At 38.0% G+C, this 18527-nt stretch overlaps 1 protein-coding gene across 1 annotated transcript in view; it reads right to left on the bottom strand.

Moving 5' to 3' along the window:
* The window catches only part of LOC127364292 (gamma-aminobutyric acid receptor subunit beta-2), a 63036-nt gene that overhangs the window by 10693 nt on the left and 33816 nt on the right, over nt 1–18527 (bottom strand). The window contains exon 5 of the mRNA XM_051401706.1: nt 11462–11544. Coding sequence (XP_051257666.1) covers nt 11462–11544 — 83 coding nt within the window. The remainder of the gene's footprint in view (nt 1–11461; nt 11545–18527) is intronic.

The raw sequence follows: 18527 nt of genomic DNA, 5'->3' as shown, positions 1-18527 counted from the left end.
TCACCATTTTACATTTTGCTGACAGTATACCCAGTAAATTGGTTCGGTTAATCTAAAACTTGATTTGGTTAGTCTAAAAAAAAGAAGTTATCTACAAGAAAAGGATGGCATATATCTTTCTTTTGTGTATGTGCATTTACTGAATGAATATTGTTGCTTTTTTGCAACTACCTCTGCATCTTGTATATTAAGAGAAAAATCCTCCTCCAAAATTAGACTGGTGAGAATGAATGAAAGTCAGTGAATCTGCCATCTAATTGTTATGACACTGTCAAGTAGCAACTCATAATTATTCAGTTGATGTGGGTGGTTCAAAAATATTTTCGGGTGTTTGAAAGGGTACCAGCACAAGCAGCCTATTGTTTTTACTATTATTATTATTATTATTATTGTGTGCCCTTGACTCTACTTGACCCTCGATGGTGATAGTTCAGCATGACATATACCTTGTAAATACTCTTTTAACAGATTTTCTAGACTGAGATCCATAAGTACTCACACACTTCAGCTGAACAGTACAACCACAGTATATAGTTGGCCACTATGCAGTACCATCCCTTATTCAAGTGCACCTCAGCATCAGCTTCTAAAGTACCCATGAGCAAAAGCACATGCTTATTTCTTGGTACTGTATTCTTGACAATAACTCAATTATGAAAAGGCCTGTTAAAACTATAAATTATGAAATCAAGTTGAGTGTATAACATTCCACATAGTAGCTGAGGGAACCCCTTATATGTGGGACTAAATATATATGAGTCAACTTTATTATGTTTTGTTCCATGAGCAACTAAATAATTAAATACCAAGAGTAAGACTGATTAAATAACTAGGCTTTGCATCCATTTTCATCACTAAAACCCAGTAAAAATCTGCAAAGGGACAAGAAGCAAGTCCATCAATATTAATCTGAACCAAATCTACTCGCTCTTTTGCTCTCATTTTGGCCAAATCAGTGGAGACATGGACAGCAAAGCGGCCAGTAGACAGGAGCAATAAATGATTGAGTAACATGGTACTCTGTAGTTATAGCTGAAGACAAGTACTGTTGCAAGAAGAAAAGTAGAAAATCTTCATTAGACCATGAAATTTGGCTCTTGCATAATCCACTGCCTACTGTCTGCCCTGGCGCAGTTGTCATGTCTGCTGACTTCAGGGCATAAGAGTATTGGTCTCAGAGAGAGGAGAGGAAGGAGATGAGGAGAGACAGGAGACAGCTGGGGTTAGTGCACTTTTTAGAAGGGTGATTCACAACTAAGCCAAGCTTAAACTATGCAATACTCAATTAAAACAGCAATTTACAGAGTAATATATAAAAAAGGGCTTATATTATCACCATTTGAATCTGAATCAGTTTGAATGCCTTTTTCAATAGTATTGAAATTGTTTTGAGGCCTTCCTGTACATCATAATACAGTCCCTCCAGGAAGAAGCAATGTTGAGATTAAAACAGTTAATGTAAATTCAACCAATCCCTGTGAATTCATTGGGACCTTGCAATTTTGTCCAATCACTGCAAATTTTCCGCAAATTTCAAAATCATTGTTTTAACCAATCATAGCAGTCCCGCCGCAAAACAATGATCTATAAGCCACCAAACTTCTAGTGATGTTATTCTGACTGAAACACGTTGCCTTAGAAAAGCTGCCATTAAATTAGGAATTTTAGGTCACAACAATCCCAAAAGAGACCGCAAAATCCTACAGATAATACTAAGCCATGGCTGTAAAATAGCCCAGCATAGCAAGATACAGTACAGCAGACACAATTGTTTTAAAACATGTATTGTATTATTACTTTTTTAATTTTATCATTCAGTAGCGCTACAAATTAGTTAATAGAGAATATTGATAGAGAAGTGACACAATGTTCATTCTTGTAGGTCTAATGCTATATTTTGCTAGCAGCGATACATTATCTCAACTCTGACAGCTCATCACGATGATTTTTGAACTTACTCAGCTGAGAGACAGGAGGCCAAGACTTCCAACACATTTTACTGCCTCAAGATAAACAACCAAATACTGCAAACTGTTCAGTTGTTCCCAACGTGCATGTGTGGTATTTAGGGAACAGCAGGAGATGGATTAAAGAACTCTCGTGAATGTTTTCAGTAACTTAACATACAATCATGTGTGATGCTGCAACAGTTGTTACAACTGCATGTTTGCTGCAAAGGGGATTTGCATGCATGTTAGTTGAGCTTGCGTGAGCTATTCATTTGATTCCATGCGTGGAAGTTGACTCTTTTGCATTAGTGTGTGTGACCATTACTCTGTCAAATTCTGATGATGGGGAGATTTAGCAGCTAGAAAATGAATTAACATGTTTGATTTGCGTGAGTATGTACAGTATATGTGTGTGGGATGGCGGTGATGACGGGCCGGGAACTCCCACGCTGCTCCATTTATTAGTGCAAATAATATAGACCGTTACACCATACCGCCTTCCTCCTCTGGTCTTGTCTCCTTTTCTCCCCCACTCTTCTTCTCTAACTTGTTCTGTTTTTATCTTCTTTTCTCCCACCACTTTTCCATTTGATTGCACTCTTCTCGCTTATTTCTCTGCCATAACTACTTATGTGTCCATCTTTCTTTCACTCAACCTTCCCTCTTCTTCTCCCTCCCCCATACCCTGCTCTGCTTAATTAATACTTGTGTGACCTATTTAGTTGCTCTGAATTATTAAAGCAGACTCTACAGTGGCTGCTTTTTAACACCCTCAGACTCTGACATCTCTTGTTCCTTTTGACGAAAGTGGAGTTGGGTACTCACTGCGTTCAAAAACAGTATACTATCTTTTTTTTCTATCCCCTGAAAAACCATGCACAAAACCTTCATGTATAGTATATTTTGGGTAGTCATATCACATCACATCACATCACATCATCATCATCATCACCTAACATAATATGTAATCAATAAAATATCAAAATGTTTTATATAATAGAGAGATGGTGAAATAAGATTAACATATTGTCTTGTCTCACTTCCAGTCAAATGCCTGGCAACAACATTTTGAATCAACTGCAGACAAATAAGTGCTTGTCTACTAAGTGCAGAGTATAAGGAAATTATATTAGTCGAGATGGGATGAAATCAAGGCAGGTCAGGTCAGGGGCAAACAGAAATAACTTAATTTTGGATACATTCCTTAAGTGATAAAACCGTGACTGAATAACCTCCTACTTGGGATTAAAAAATGTAAAGGTAAGTCCCAGCAGATTGTTAAAGGATGAAAGCTAATTTTATTGGTCACCCCCTGATCTCGCGCCACCACCATGGAGGGCCACATTTCCATTTGTACACAGAATATATAAAAATGTTTGGGAGATTGCCATTGAATGTACAAGAACCATTCTCCCTGGAGGATGAACCCTTTCTATTTTGCACATTCCACCCCACACGAAAATGTCAACTTCTCAGGATCTATGATCAGATATCGCAACAAGATAAAACCTTTTGATTTTAATGATCCCATGACCTTTCCTCTGGCACCTTGGGAGAAGCTCTACAATTTAAGCAGAGCACAGGAAAGCAAAATCTATGATCTATGATTAGTTCCATTCAACACTTTGTATGAGGTTTAATGTATATTACAGCATCTCCAAGGGTGGCTAACAGGACCTTACACACAACTACACTCGAATAGTCACCAAATCCACTTAACTTCAATGTTTTTACAGCATATAGGTTGGCTATTCAATTCTGCGTCACTTTGCTTTTATACTAAGGTTATTGATAGATGGTACTGATTCCCATCCAGCATGAAAGTAACTAAAAGAGTGAAGACAGTGAGTGAAAATGAAAGATGAAAAAAGACATTCTCTGCAATAGTTCACAGAGAAGATATACAGTATATCTATTAACTATAAAAAGAGGAAATTAGCTCCTTATTTCCTTAGTGGCACGACAAGCATAATTGTTAGTACAAAAAAGAAAAACTATGGCTGTGACAATACGTATTTTACGCTAGCACAAAGGCTTCTCTCATAGATTCCAAAGTCTGGGAGCGTTGGCAGGTCAAAAATAAATGAAATTGTTCATGATAGCATCAGAATAGATAGCAATACAATACTATAGCTATTTGACTGGGACTCTGGCATATCTCCCTGACCAAATCTGACTCTAGGCCTTTTTATCAAGCTTATGAAATAATGTCTCAGTAGATTTGTTTTAATGGGCAAAGGAGGACTTTGGAGCAAGATAAAACACTGGCTTTGATATTGCTTTGAGTAAAACATTATCATAATAAGTTTTTTTTGTTACTTCTGAATGGTTCTATGAAACATCATACCTGGAAAAACTTATAACTTATAAATTATAATATTTATATCTAATATGTAATAAACGCCACTGTCATTGTGACATACATTTTAAAGGCCAAGCAGAAGCACTAACAGTTATCAAAAATATCCTTTTATCTGACTGGCTTCACATCTATAATGAGAACAGACGGCTTTTTACGATGACAGTGTTCACAAACCTCGAAGGAGAACAGCACCTTAAAACCACAAGATGTTGCAACAGACCTAATTTGTTCACAATGAATAGTAAAATTGCTGCCCCAAAAAATATGACTTTTTTTAGTCCAGTAATCACACAAGGAGTGATGCACTGTGTCCAGTGAAAACCCCTTACAGTTCAGCTTTTACAGTGCATGGCTGGGGAAACCTGGCTCTTTCCACAGTTTACAAGAGGAAATGTATGTAAGCTCAATGCATATTTATAGGCAACAATTGGTGGTGTAGAGTAAACACATGTCCACAGACACTAGCATACACATGCATAATAACACAACACATATACATGCTTGCACGGACATACAAAAAGATCACACACACATTCACAAATAGGCCCAACAAATCAAACCCACTGAACAACTGCCTGCCTCTCGCTCTCCCCTGTGAGCTGAGAAGGCTACTCCACTCTTAAATATGTCTCAGATGAATTTTTGATACCACACAGTTCAAAGCCACTTTAATGTTATTCCTGGTGTCCAATTAAAAATGTCTTGAAACTTCTGCAGTACACAGCAAGCTGCAGCTGACTGTATGCCTGGACAGGGATAGGACATCTAAAGATAAGTTAAATAAATAAGCCATGCAAGCTCATGTGTAGAAACCATCCACACTCCAGAGGATGTGTGCAGTTTCTAAAAATGGGCTCTGATGGGCACAGATAGCAAGAGAGATAGAGAGCGGAAGTGGCTCTGTCCATATGATGTGGCTCATCGGTGCAGAAAATATAACTGGTACTTGGTTGAGATGCTGTAATGAAATGATAGTTTCATTGTGAGTGCACAGCAACTGTGTGAAATCTTGAAACAGTCACAATGTGCCTTTCACTCCCCTCTCAGTGTATACCAAACCAAACAGGGATGTTGTTTTTTTAGCATGCATGTGTGAGGATGTATTGGTGAGTGCAAGTTTGTCTTAATTTGTGTTGGAGCTCTCTCTCAAAGCTTTTTTAAGGCAGGTACAATACATGAAATAAAATTCCAAATTTTGCTGTCTCCTGGAGAGAAATCTACAGTCGCACACATGCTACAGCTCAAGCAGCTAATCATGGTAAAAATGCTTCTGTGTAGTACTCTGTTTTTAACGGCTGAGTGACCCTACTCTCGTTATGATTTATTGAAAAGGTGCATAGCTGCTGTACTTGTGAAGTCAATGTTACAGCTTCTATTACAATCAGCTTCCTGTGAATGTACTGTAGAGCTACTATACAGCGCTGTATATACAGTAGTAAACTGCATTACTGTAACAGTGACCCAGAACATCAGGACTTTAACCCTTTTAAATAATGCAAGGAATGGTATTTCCTTGCACTAAGGTAAAACCCTGTGTGACCTACTATGTCGGAGTCCTGGATTACACATGCATTACAGAGATGCTGAGCAAGTAGTAACAAAACAAATGCAGGGTGACAGGCCTTGGCTTGTAAGGTTATAAACCCAAGACTTATCAAATACTGCTGAATGTGAGGTTGAGGTGGAATGGTATTAAAGTCAAATTTTCCTTGTTTTATAATAAAAATAAGCAAGCAACTATAGTGTATTTTTGTTATGAAGTCCTTGAACAGGTAACAACATTAAAGATGAGTCCGAGGAACAAGGAAATATTTTCTGTACCTTGTATCATTTAATATATTCATATCCAGAGTGTACTCAGTTGTATCACTTTTTTCACTATCTTAGTTATGACCTAGGTTTACAGATAAGCCAACACAGAGTTGAGTTATGAACAGTTAAAACATTGTCTCGAAGCTTTTCCTGGACGATAAACCAAGAATCAAGGTAGAACACGTGAGATTTGTTTAAACTCAGAATTGAACAAAACACTGTGTTAGCAAATTATCTTTGCTGTGTTACACCTGCCCAGATCTTTAAACATTCCACTAAATGCCTCCTTGCCTTGTGTTGTTGAAGGGATCACCTTTACTGTGGTGTTGTATACTGTTTTCCTGTTGGTCTGCTTGTGACATTGATGTAGATTATCTGCTCAATTAAGGTTAGTGACAGCAGGTTTGTATCATTAGTATTAATATAATTTGACTGCTTTGAATCAGCCTGGCTCACCCTGTGTGTTACCTGAGTAGGTGGTACGTTTCAGTTAAGTGACCCTGAGAAGATAAAATGCCTGTCACTAGTCAGCAGTGAGGGAGCAGGTGGCAGCTTGCTTTTTTCTTGTATTTTTTCTTCAGCTTCAGTTTTTTTTAACTTCCAAGGATTTGTTTTTTCCTCAGTTTCATTAACATATTTGTTAATAAATCCCACCTCTTTGTACAGACTCCTGCCTAGGGTTACTTCCTTCAACACCCCCTTTAAGTTTTCCACTGCCAACAAACATATACTGCTCTTTAAATGGGGTTGCAGCACTACATATACCCATATGATTGTTCCAAATACAATACTATGCTCTTGTGTAATTAAAATGGCTTGCTTAAGTTAACAGTTTGCAGTGTCAGTCAAACATTAGATCACAATGTTGTGGCAGGGTTTATGAATTTATTTGTTACTTTTCCTTATTCTTTATTTTATTTATTCCCACAATCCAAAATATGGGTGAGTAATTTGTGAATCCACCTAACTATTAGTCACAGGCAGGGCAGGAAAGGTCCCTGGGCTATCCAGAATGAATCATTTACATCTCTCCATCCGCACCACTATGGGGTTTTACATTTTTCCTTTTCATTCATATCAAACATGCAGGGGCGGATCAAGAGGGGTGGCATGTGGACAGTTTGGTGTCAGATTCTGTCAAATGTAATTTTTAGATCTGTCCCTGCAAACATGCAACATATGATGAGCATAGTGTGATGGAAGACAGAAAATCCTAAATGAGAATAAAATGATACAGTTACAAGGGGGAATTGGTTGGCATATAGTGAATGGTGCAGTTTCTGATGGAAACTCTGGCAGTAAACAAATACAATGGATGCTGTTTTCTCCAGGCTCTTCTTCCAAAAGCTGTAATATCCAGTGTGGTCTGACCATTGTTTGTAATATTTCTTCAATTGTCTTTCATTCAACAACTGACAGAACTGTGTAAACTGGGAAACAAAAGGAATTTCAAAATGATTTTTATTCTACTGAGATTTTTTGTGCGTGGTAACTGCATAAATAAAACTGATGAATGAGCTTTCTTATAGAATTGAAAACAATATGGTGGCCCCATCCCTCTTTGTATGCTGATACAGCAACCACTGTACGGAAAACAGCCTGTTATTGCGTAATTAAAAGTTGTTAATTAAACCAGGGTCAGCAATTTAACTTTTGGCTAAAATAATTAGAAAAGGTCAGCATAAAAGGATGAAAGCCTGATCCATAAATGAAAGTTATTGGACGCTATCCTCAACCTGTCAAAGCCTATTAAATCACAGGCATCTCTCGGTGGCTCAATACCAGGGATATTAGGAGACATTACTCAATGGAAGCAAGCCAAAAAAGTGAGAGTAGAGTATGAAATTACGATACTGGCAAATGTGTAGACATAGAGAAGGGAAGAGCCAGACAAAGAAAGAAAGACAGCAAAGGGGGACAGAAGCACAATGGGAGATTAGGATAGTGAGAAGAAATGCACACAGGGATTTAGGGAAGAGAAAGAGCATAGCTGGATAAAAATCAATGATCCAACCCAATGTGAAGCCATCGAAGGCAACACTAAATCTAAAACAGTTCAAACCAGAAGACATCCCCCTCATGCTGTTCCTCCATGAGCTCCTGAACTCTTTGTGTTTTATTTTCAAGTGCACACATATACTGTACACATACATAAACCCACATATTAGGCATCCTCACATACACACACAGCTGCAGTTACTACTCCTCATCCAGTGTGTTTTAAACTTGTTGGGGAAACATACACCTACCATCATTCCCCCTAAACTATGTTCAAACAAGTAGTTTAAATGGACACTGCACTGTATGAGTCAACATTTGCAGTTACGAGCTAGACACCATTTTACCAGAAGAATACCAGATTCCCAATTAGGTTTGATTAAGACATTTTTGCTTGTTGCTCCCCGTGGCAAGAGAAAGTAGATGATAAGCGAGCAGTCTTGTATATAGTGCTGTCAGCATGAAGGTCATCCTCTCAGTCTCGACAATAGCACAAGCACGTTACCGCTTCAATACTTTCCTAATTTCTTTCTAGTCTGTGACCTTTATGTGTAAAAGTGGTGTTTCTTAATGTGTGACTCAGAAAATGAGGCACAAGGGTTTGTTTGTTTTTTATCTCCAGATGAATAGGCTAAATGTATATAAAATGTCAGGTTTTTATTACCAGCATTTGTTCTTTGAATAAAATGAGAAAGATGAACTGCATGAGTAAACACATTCGTATTATACAATTATAAAAATAATGATGAAATGTATAGTCTGTTAATTATAAGATGTTTCCAGGGTGATGACATCCATGTTGACAGGAACATCCTCTTAATCGGCCGATTAATGTGAGCAGGCCATTAGAGACAGTGGTCACAGATTTTAGGTTCACAATGAGAGGCATTCCTATGTCCATGCTAGGAAGTGACAATGAGGCATGGGCTAGGCAGAGGAAAAGGGCAGTGATGTATCTTTGACAGTTTAGATTTGATGAGGAGCTGTGATGCCAACTATAATGTCATCAGTAAAGGAGAGAGTGAGGCCTGTGTAGCTGGCTTGAGATCACTTTGTCAAACCTGTTGAAAAGGAGTTTAACTGGTGGTTCCCTCCTGGTTTAACCATTTGGTCTAACAACTTACACCCAAGAATGTTTCTCATCCCATTCCACATCTCTTTCACACTAATCTGCACTACCAATTCCATATCAATTGGCGCTCCCTCTTTTTCTCTTTTATTGTTGTTGTTTTTTAACATTTTTACTGCTAACCTAATGATACATATTTGGAGCCAAGATGGTTTTATCAATTGAGGATGGATATAACGTTTGTTTTAATTAATGGAAATTATAGAATTTGATACAATATGTCATACAGTTTGAGAGCCTTATGTACACATCATGCACCAAGCAAAACACATTCTACAGTCCATTAGGTGACTATTGTACAGCAGAGGCTTCATGCATTCGGCTTCTGGACAAATGTATCTGGGTACAGCACATTCAGTAATGTAGCTATGTGCATGTTGTGGGCTGTGTGCACCATTAGCCTTGCATAAAGAAAGTTCCAGACTCCATTTAGAGGATAGAAAAAATGCTGGGGAAGGTGATCATGGAGATACCAGGGTAATATCCTTTTAACAACAATGGCACAATGACTAATGTATAGTGACTTAAGGTGTAATATATAATATGTATGTAACATGTATAGTATGTCATAACTGCTAGTCATTCACTGACAAGGATCATAGTGTTTTGTAATTATCATAGTTGCAATACATTATAATCATTTTATAATGAATGATAATGTGCATAAGCTGTTATATGTGGTAATTGGGTGTGTTTCATCCCTGAGGAAGTGTTCATTGTTTAGTAAAATACTATAGCCATAGTTTAACACATTTGTAAGTATGTTTGTAATGCAATACAATGCATATGAGTGTGTATAACTATAAGTATACATTATTAAAAGCACAGTACAGGTATGTAGTTTATAATGCATTATACACATCATCATCATAGATAATGTTCAAATTCTCAAAACAGGTACAATAAGCATACTGCTCTTCAAAACCTCCCTGTTTAAATGTATTGTGCACTCTAGAGTAACTCACCTACTTTGCTCCTTACGCTCTATTTCCCCCCGTACACCAGCACCAGCTGTAGGCCTTCCAGCTCACTAGCACAATTGAGTATAACACCCTTTAGCCCTATTTCTGTATGGCAACTACCTTAAGATGCATTTACAGTTATCCAGTTGAGTTCTGACTAAGCTTGAGAAAGTTTAATCATCTTAGTTTGCAAATTAATTAAATTTTCCCCAAGATGAATGAAGAGGTCACACGTTCTGCATCGCCACTACTTTCATGTCAGTGTGCCAGCAACTAAAGCAGCAGGGCATTTGAGCAGCAGTTAGCATCAGGGATGTCAGCTGTATTGGACAATATCCCTCACAAGTGAAGTTATAAAAAAGAAGACATTCATTTGAGAAATGTGAACCTGTTGTAATAATACAATAATATGTTAATCCTAAATAAAACTGCAGAAACCCTGTTTTTTTTCATTATCAAATAGATTTTAAAAAAGTATGGAAACACTGAAAGAGACTGATGGAGACACAAGAAAGGTCCTGGGATGCATTCAAACCTTAAAACCCAGTATGCTGGGGTTAAATAGTAAGTGCCGTAGAGGTGCCACAGCACCCCATATGATGTACTGCTTGTAATTTGAAACTAGGCTGCAGCTTTGAGCTTTGGACAGCATTAGCAATAGCTCTCCTTTATCACTTCAGCACCAAGGACAGTGCACATTACACAAAGTAGTCCTTTAGGTGTTAATAATGGATCATCCACACTAAACTGTGAAGACATGGTTCAAAATACAGTGTAGGCTGATTTAAACTATTTTACCTAAATTCCCTCGAATGTTTCCAAAGTCTGTGTATCACATCAGAATGGCTGAAAAACATATTTCTACTTGGGACCAATGTTTGTGCAATAAAAAGCTCTATATGTGTAACTTTTTTTTTTTTTTTTTTGAAGAGCAAACTCAGGTAAGGGTTCATTTAAGAAGAAAATAATGCTTCTTCTTTTACCAAGGGAAATATAGAAAATTGGATGGGAAGGATTATGTTAAAAATATTAAAATTCCGAGTAAATCCTTGTACTACAGTAGAGCACAAATTGTTGGGACCCAGTGCTGGTCCAGTCACACATAGTTCCTGCAAGCTGACTGAACAAAGCTGACGCTATACTGTTGTATAAAGACACAGACACAGCCAAGAAACTGACACTGACAATAAACAAAATATGAATACATGAAAAAAGAGAATAATTATTGAATAAAGGAAGAATTACTTACAACTCTCTATCTCGAGTGTGCAATTTTGCTCATCCAGCGGATATCTTCTCAGGTCCATCATACAAGCAGCAGTGGTAGTGATCCTGGACACACATGACATAACGAAATGTTCAATCCACAGCATTCTGAATTTGTTAGCAAAATTGATATTTGTTGTATTCAGCAGAAGAAAAACAATAACTCCAGAATCTTGTCCAGCAGATGCTTGTTAGTCAGAAGGTAAACCACCACTGGATTGCAATCATACAGAATTGTTTAGGACCAAACCTCAAAGGACTAAATCTACAACTGCACGTCCTGCATTGATGCTTGATGATTTGGGTAAAGTTAGGTCTTTGTCTTCACGTGTCATGAATTAAAACTTGTAAACATGTCAAAATGTTAGTACTGTTCAACTTCATTCACCAAATCACTTAAAATTACCTCTCACTTAATTCTGACCATTTATTATCTGTGTAACCATGATCAACTCAACAAGATTTCAGATCTTCAAAACCTCCACAGGTAAATCCAGGAGCCTTTGTGGGTTTAGGGATAGTGGGAACTCCACTGTGGATTACAGGGCCAAAGCTAATCCTTATGTCCCAGTTTTAGCATTGTTTGGATAATCCTGTGGGTCCTCTGTCAGGCCCCACCTGAGATGTGAGTCACTGAAGGGAACAAACTCTGTGGGACAACGGTGGAAGCAATAGACCAGAGATATCAGTGGTGGTGTTTGTCATATCGTCATTAAATATGGTGCATGAAAGGTGTGTGTGTGTTTGTATTACAACCTGATGACATTCTAAAGACTTTACAAGTCAAGATTACATTGAATACTACTGCTACTTAAATGACAACAAGAAGCACAAGGTAAAATGCATATTTTACATTGAGATGACGTTATTTTTTAATAGCTGTTAAAACAAATCTGTGTAGAGCAATATATAGATATAAACAAAATAATCCATGTCAAAAAGCTTTGTTTGAGCTTCACACAGTTGTCCATCCCTCCCTCTGTTGATTTGACTAAATAAAAGAGATTGTGGGAGGTTCTTTTATGTTTGTCTCCACTTAGACACAAAGCGCTGAAGTGTCACTTGAGAAGGAAGAGTATATGAGGTACTGGCACAACTCCACAAAAACACGGTAAATAGTGACATGTTGATTTTTAAGCTAATGAAATGAACTTCCTTCTGCATCTACCTATGAAGTATAATGACTGTAGCATTCAGAGAATATAGTATGTATCATACACATAAATAAGCTAGGGAATGTTCCACTCTTAACATTGTGTAAATCAAGGGAGCTGTTTTTATTGTGTATAACATGGGACCAATGGAATAGGCCTTAACACACTATATATTTTATCCCGACACTGTTCATTACCAAAAGGTCTCAGAGTTATCATTTAGTTAACAGGTTTCATATGTGGAAGTACTTTAAATGACAAATGTAAATCATATTATCCTGTAGCAGGCTGAAGAGGGCTTTAATCTCCAGCACCCAAGGTGTCATAAATCAACACGACCTGACTTTATGGAACATGTTGAGAAAAAACGATCAATGAGACTGTAGATTATTATCTCCATTTCAACTGGGATGGCCTCAAGGATGATTGTATAGACTGATACAACAGCTTTAAGGTAAAAGGGACAGCATAAAACAGACACCTGAAGCTTAACTCTTTAACTTTCCCTCTGGCGGAATCCAATTTTGACATAAAAACATGTCATAAACTGGGCTATGGTCAATTTCAGTACAGCCAGTGATGAGAGGGAACCAGATTATGGTTTTAGTTCTTTAGCATGGAAGAAAGGTGTTGAATTAAATATTTATGTCTATTTGTATGTTTTTTTCAAGATTTTTTCAAGACACCTCATTAGTTGACCTAAAACAGAAATTGTATTTATTTTTTCTTAGGATTTTCTGTCTACATGAGCAGTAGCCAAATAAGTCAAAAAACTCACTGATTTGAATTTTAACAGTGTTTGAATTATTTGACCCTGAGCCTGTCATTATTCAAAGTGAAAACACACAATTGTGAATTTCTTGACAAGAAAAACACAAAAGAAAACCTGACATTTTCTCCATATTCTACTTGAAATTGCTGCAGTCAAGACCACCTTTGTCAAGTTCAAGACAAGTCCAAAACCTGGACTAGTCGAGGCCGAGTCCAAATGAAAGAGACAGAATCAAAACTGAGGTAACCATGGTGACCAGGCGGCCAATATCAATGGATGGATTTTGAATGAAAGGTTTTCTGAACAAGTGCGCTTCATCAATGGTTGTGTTTGGAAGGAGGGAGTTAGTTCAGAAAACATATATTGCTGGACTCAAAATCCACTAGAATATTTGTTGAGACAAATGGCCAAATCCAAGGCTGGTCTGAATGCAAATACCACCAAGTCCAAGACAAGCCTGAGACAATAGAAAAAATGTCAGAGACCAGACTCAAGTACTACAACCCTGCTTGAAATCCTATACTAACTTATGATACTTTTTTAAACCAGATACATGGACTATAAGAAATGACTGCAAATGAAACAAAGCAATTTAAATCTGGATTATTTATAAAATCATTGCTCATACATCTAATCTGCTATTCAAACACAAATGTTCTAGCATGGTACGTGCTTTTATAATAGCTGCAAACAGCAGCGGCCAAGGAGCAATAGCCTTTACTGATCATATTTTGTGTATATATGTCAGCATAATAGCATTTAGCCTTCCAATCACTATCAAAACAAACAGACAGGGATGGATAATAAGGGATAATAACAGCAGCAAACCACGAGTCAATAGATAAGGTTATGTTGTCCATCAGACTCTGTGAAAGGAACATAAGGATGGGACTGTGAGAAATAGGCTGCCATTCTTTCCTTGGCTCTGGTCTTGTGTGAGAACTTGACTCCCACTGAGGGAGTTGCCACAGAGCAGCACAGCATGGTGGGTAATCGTCTAGGCACACCTGACAACATAGATAAATTTGTGCCAGAGGAGAGGCTCATCTTGAGTCCAATCCTCTGTGTTACACAGCAGAGATAATCACCCTTGTGTGTCTCTGTGCCTCTCTCACTCTTTTGCTCTCTACTCTCGTTGCTCTCTCTCACTCACTATTCCATTATTCAGACCAGCAGCCACTGCAATGCCAATCTTTTTGCATCTCATAATCCAAGTATTTCTGAAATCCAAGCCATCCAAGATTCATGCAAATGCATATTGGACAACAACACAAAATAGTGTATGTGATACTGTTTGTCTGCAAGCTTTTGAAATGATGACGCAGCAAACCGACAATACTTTCACAGAGCTGTTTTCTGTATACCTAGAGGCATCCCATTCTGTCTGTAAATCATCTCTGTGTCTAAGCAACAGAGCTCTCCACAGGCACCATATGGTGAACAGGTGGGACCACACCTACCCAATTTAAAATAGTCCTTGTAGTATACTTTACATAAATTGAGGTCAAACCAAAATCAAGAAGAACTCAATGGGAAATGTTTTTTTATTTCACAGTTCATGATTTTTTGATTAATGGCATACTGAAATTCACCAGAAATATTGTATATTATCATCTCTTCTAGGGATGGTCCTGATTGGCCTCCTCCACATATGCAGGCATGGCCAGTTCAGTGCTTTAAAAAAGAGCAAAACCATGACCAAAAATCTATTGGATATTGTGCCTCATAACCCAAAGTGCATGGATGTTGCACAACTGCACTGTGAGTCTTTAACTTATAATTATACGTTTTTGTGGCGATCATAAGTTGAAGAACATCGGGGGGTGAGAACCAGAGGGGTGTAAGTGACATTTGACCAACTTTACAGGAGAGCCAAAATAAAATAAACAAAACAAATGACCATACTTTATTGAATTAAATAAATTTTAAATCTTGTGGCTAAGAATATATTTAATGAATAATATTTGGCTTTTATTGAAAACATTTAACTCAAATAACTCAGTGTTAGGTCTTCTTTTAATTATGTTTTATTTGTATTAATAACTCTGGATTGCTTTAGGATTGCAGTAGATATAGCTCACCAAGAGCCTTTATTTAACGTACTTCTTTTTGCCCAAAGTGTCGCTTACACCCCACTGGTTCTCTTGCTGGTGTTACTTTGAATGCGTGCAAAAGCTACAGGATATATTAAAATAAGTGTTTGGAACATACAGCTTACAGTATGTGGCTATTAAGGCTCCTAAAGAGGAAAACATAATTATATTGTCATTACAAAGTGGACAACTTCATGTCCCTTCTCTTACCAATGGTCACAATGGTTTCTTTTAATCCAACTTAAGTAAAAGTTGTTTTTACTGTTAGATATCACGGCTTATGGCTATTTAAATACCCACATGAACAACAAGGTGAAAGAGACCACAGGAGTGAAATAAAAAGGGATGGAAGAGAGCACAAGAGGGAACACTTGAGGACAGAGGATGCCAGGTGAGACAGCACAGGGACTATCATAACAGCACCTTTTAATAGCAATAAAGAAGTTCAAAGGGAAGAGTTCTACCATTAACATGCTGTTTCATATTACACACCTCAGGGGTTTCCACCCCGCAGAGTGAGACGGGATGGTTGTTTGAGCCTAAGAGGTTTAGATGTATTCCCCTTTTCTTTCTTTCTTTCTTGTCCCCTGTCTTTGTCAGCGTTTATTTCTCTCTGATGGATTTGCTGCTGGTGATGGGGCTCTGTGGCTTCCAAGTGTTTAACCAAGGAGTAAATTGCCGGTTACTTTCTGGCAACTTTCTGATCTCTGTGTCAAGATGGAGTCAGTGGTGTAGAACTGAGAGCAAGAGCCTCTGGCAGAGTCTTTAAACAGACTGTGTGGGAAAAGGAAAGGTTATGCATGTTTGTGTGGGGTTATCTGTGTGCATTTGTGCACTTGTACGTGTTTGTTATGTTGCTGTCACCCTGTGGATGTGTGTGTGTGTGTGTGTGTGTGTGTGTGTGTGTGTGTGTGTGTGTGTGTGTGTGTGTGTGTCTAAGTGCCTGATTGTGTTTGCAGCTGTCAGGCTCTCCATTTACCCACACATACTTTACCGCTTGTCCCATCCATTAAATGATGCACAGCCGCATTTCTCGCTCAGTCTTAGTATAGTCCTTGGTTGCTTGGTTACTGCCTGAGGACACTGCCAACCGCACCAACTGAGCCCCATATGTTGCATCACCTGCAGTGGCCCTCCATACTTACCAGGCTGTCCTCGAATACTCTGTTCCTGGATGGATCAAACTTGTGAGGTCAAATCAAGGCCAAGTAGCCTTAAGGGTTTCCAGCAGTCACTGGGATTAAGGCCAAGTAAATGTGTTGACTGTTGGTCACATACTCGGAACAGACATGCTTTGTGGAAAGTAACTGTACATTTGTACTGGCACACAAGTGCTGTTAGAGTAACTTAACACTAACTTAATACGAACTAAATACACTTATTTATTTGAATACAGTATTAGTCACGTATTACTACTAGCAGTTTTTTCTTGTCCCAGACTATGGTGTTCGTTGCAATTATTATTTGCCTTTTCCAGAGGTGGAAATAACAAAGTACATATAAGCACAATTTTTAGGTACTTGAGTATTTCCATTTAATGCTACTTTATACTAATATGCCACTACAGTTCAGAAGCAGATATAATACTTTTTTCTCAACTAAATGTATTTGATAACTTTAGTTACTTTGCAGATTCAGATTAATAATATAAAATATAATTGACAAGGTATAATGCTGGGTTAACATAAGTTATTCCTTATGTATCCCTGGGTGAAATTCACATTATTATTATTAGTATAACGATTACTTTTACTTTTGGTATTTAAGGTATTTTATGACGCTAATACTCTTGTACTTTTACTCAAATTTTGAATGCAGGACTTGTACTTGTAACAGTATTTCTACACTGTAGTACTTCTACCTTTTATTTAATTTAAAGATTTTAATATTTCTTCCACCACTGAGCCTTTTCAGAGCAAATCTAATAATGCTGCTCTATAGACCACAAAGATCTGTGGAGTTGCCTGGTACTCTCACGAACTCAAAGGGTACAACAAGTTACATTCAGAAATATAAACACTAGTATTGCTAACACCACTACTAGTCAGCTAGTTTACAATGTTGATTAGTGTGACAACTCTACATGTGCATCCTCCCAATCAGCATTTTGTCACCCTCCATCCTCCTCCTATCCTCATCCTATCCTGCGGCATCTGTTAAAGCCTTGCTGCTAAGCTAGCAGTTCAAACAAGTGCTGCTCTGAGCCACTGTCCTGGCTATCAGCAGAGGCGGAACACACAGGATTATGGAAGTTGCTGCTTTCAGGATGCATGAGTCAAACAGCATGGTGGCTCAGTAGTTAGCACTGTTCCCTCACTGCAAGAAAGTCACAGGTTCAGTCATCAGCTGTGGCAGGGCCTTTCTGCGTGGAGTTTGCATGCTCACCCTTTCTGTGGGTTTCCTCTGGGTGCTATGTATATGCAAATAACGTTTATTATATTCTGTTCTAAAACAGAAGCATCGGGTAACTGCGGGGACGGGCGGGTGAGCATAGAAGTGTTTCTGCGGTTGAAGGCATATTTTTATTACAGTTTTGACATACTGGTAAGTTACTTGAGAATCACTGTATACCTCTATTTCACCACATCCCAAAAGGAAATATTCTACTTTTCACTCTATAGATATTTGACAGCAATATTTTTGCTTTTTCTAGTAGCTAACCAACCTGTCTTATGACAGTCTAATCCCAGTGCATATTTGCTATTAGTTCCTTATGACGGACTTGTACATTGTGATACCTCCATAAAGGATCTGAATACCTCCCTGCAATTGCCTGCAGAGTACTACCAGTTTCATTCAGAGACAAAGAATGTACTGCATGCCGGAGCTATATTATTTGATACGTACAGTAAGATAGTGACAGCATTCAGAGAGCACTTATCCTCCATTGCCAGCTGGTTCCCACCTACAGCCTACCAAGAAAACATAGGGAGTAGGACGCCCAAAGAACCAAATCACTTAAATGCTGTGACACTAATTACATATTCAAGAGAAAACACTGCTCTTTAATGTTGGAAGGCAAAATATTAT

This window comes from Dicentrarchus labrax, unplaced genomic scaffold, assembly GCF_905237075.1.
Source record: "Dicentrarchus labrax unplaced genomic scaffold, dlabrax2021, whole genome shotgun sequence".
NCBI lineage: Eukaryota > Metazoa > Chordata > Actinopteri > Moronidae > Dicentrarchus > Dicentrarchus labrax.
Note: the sequence above shows the minus strand (reverse complement) of the source record. Positions and strands in the feature narration are given on the sequence as shown.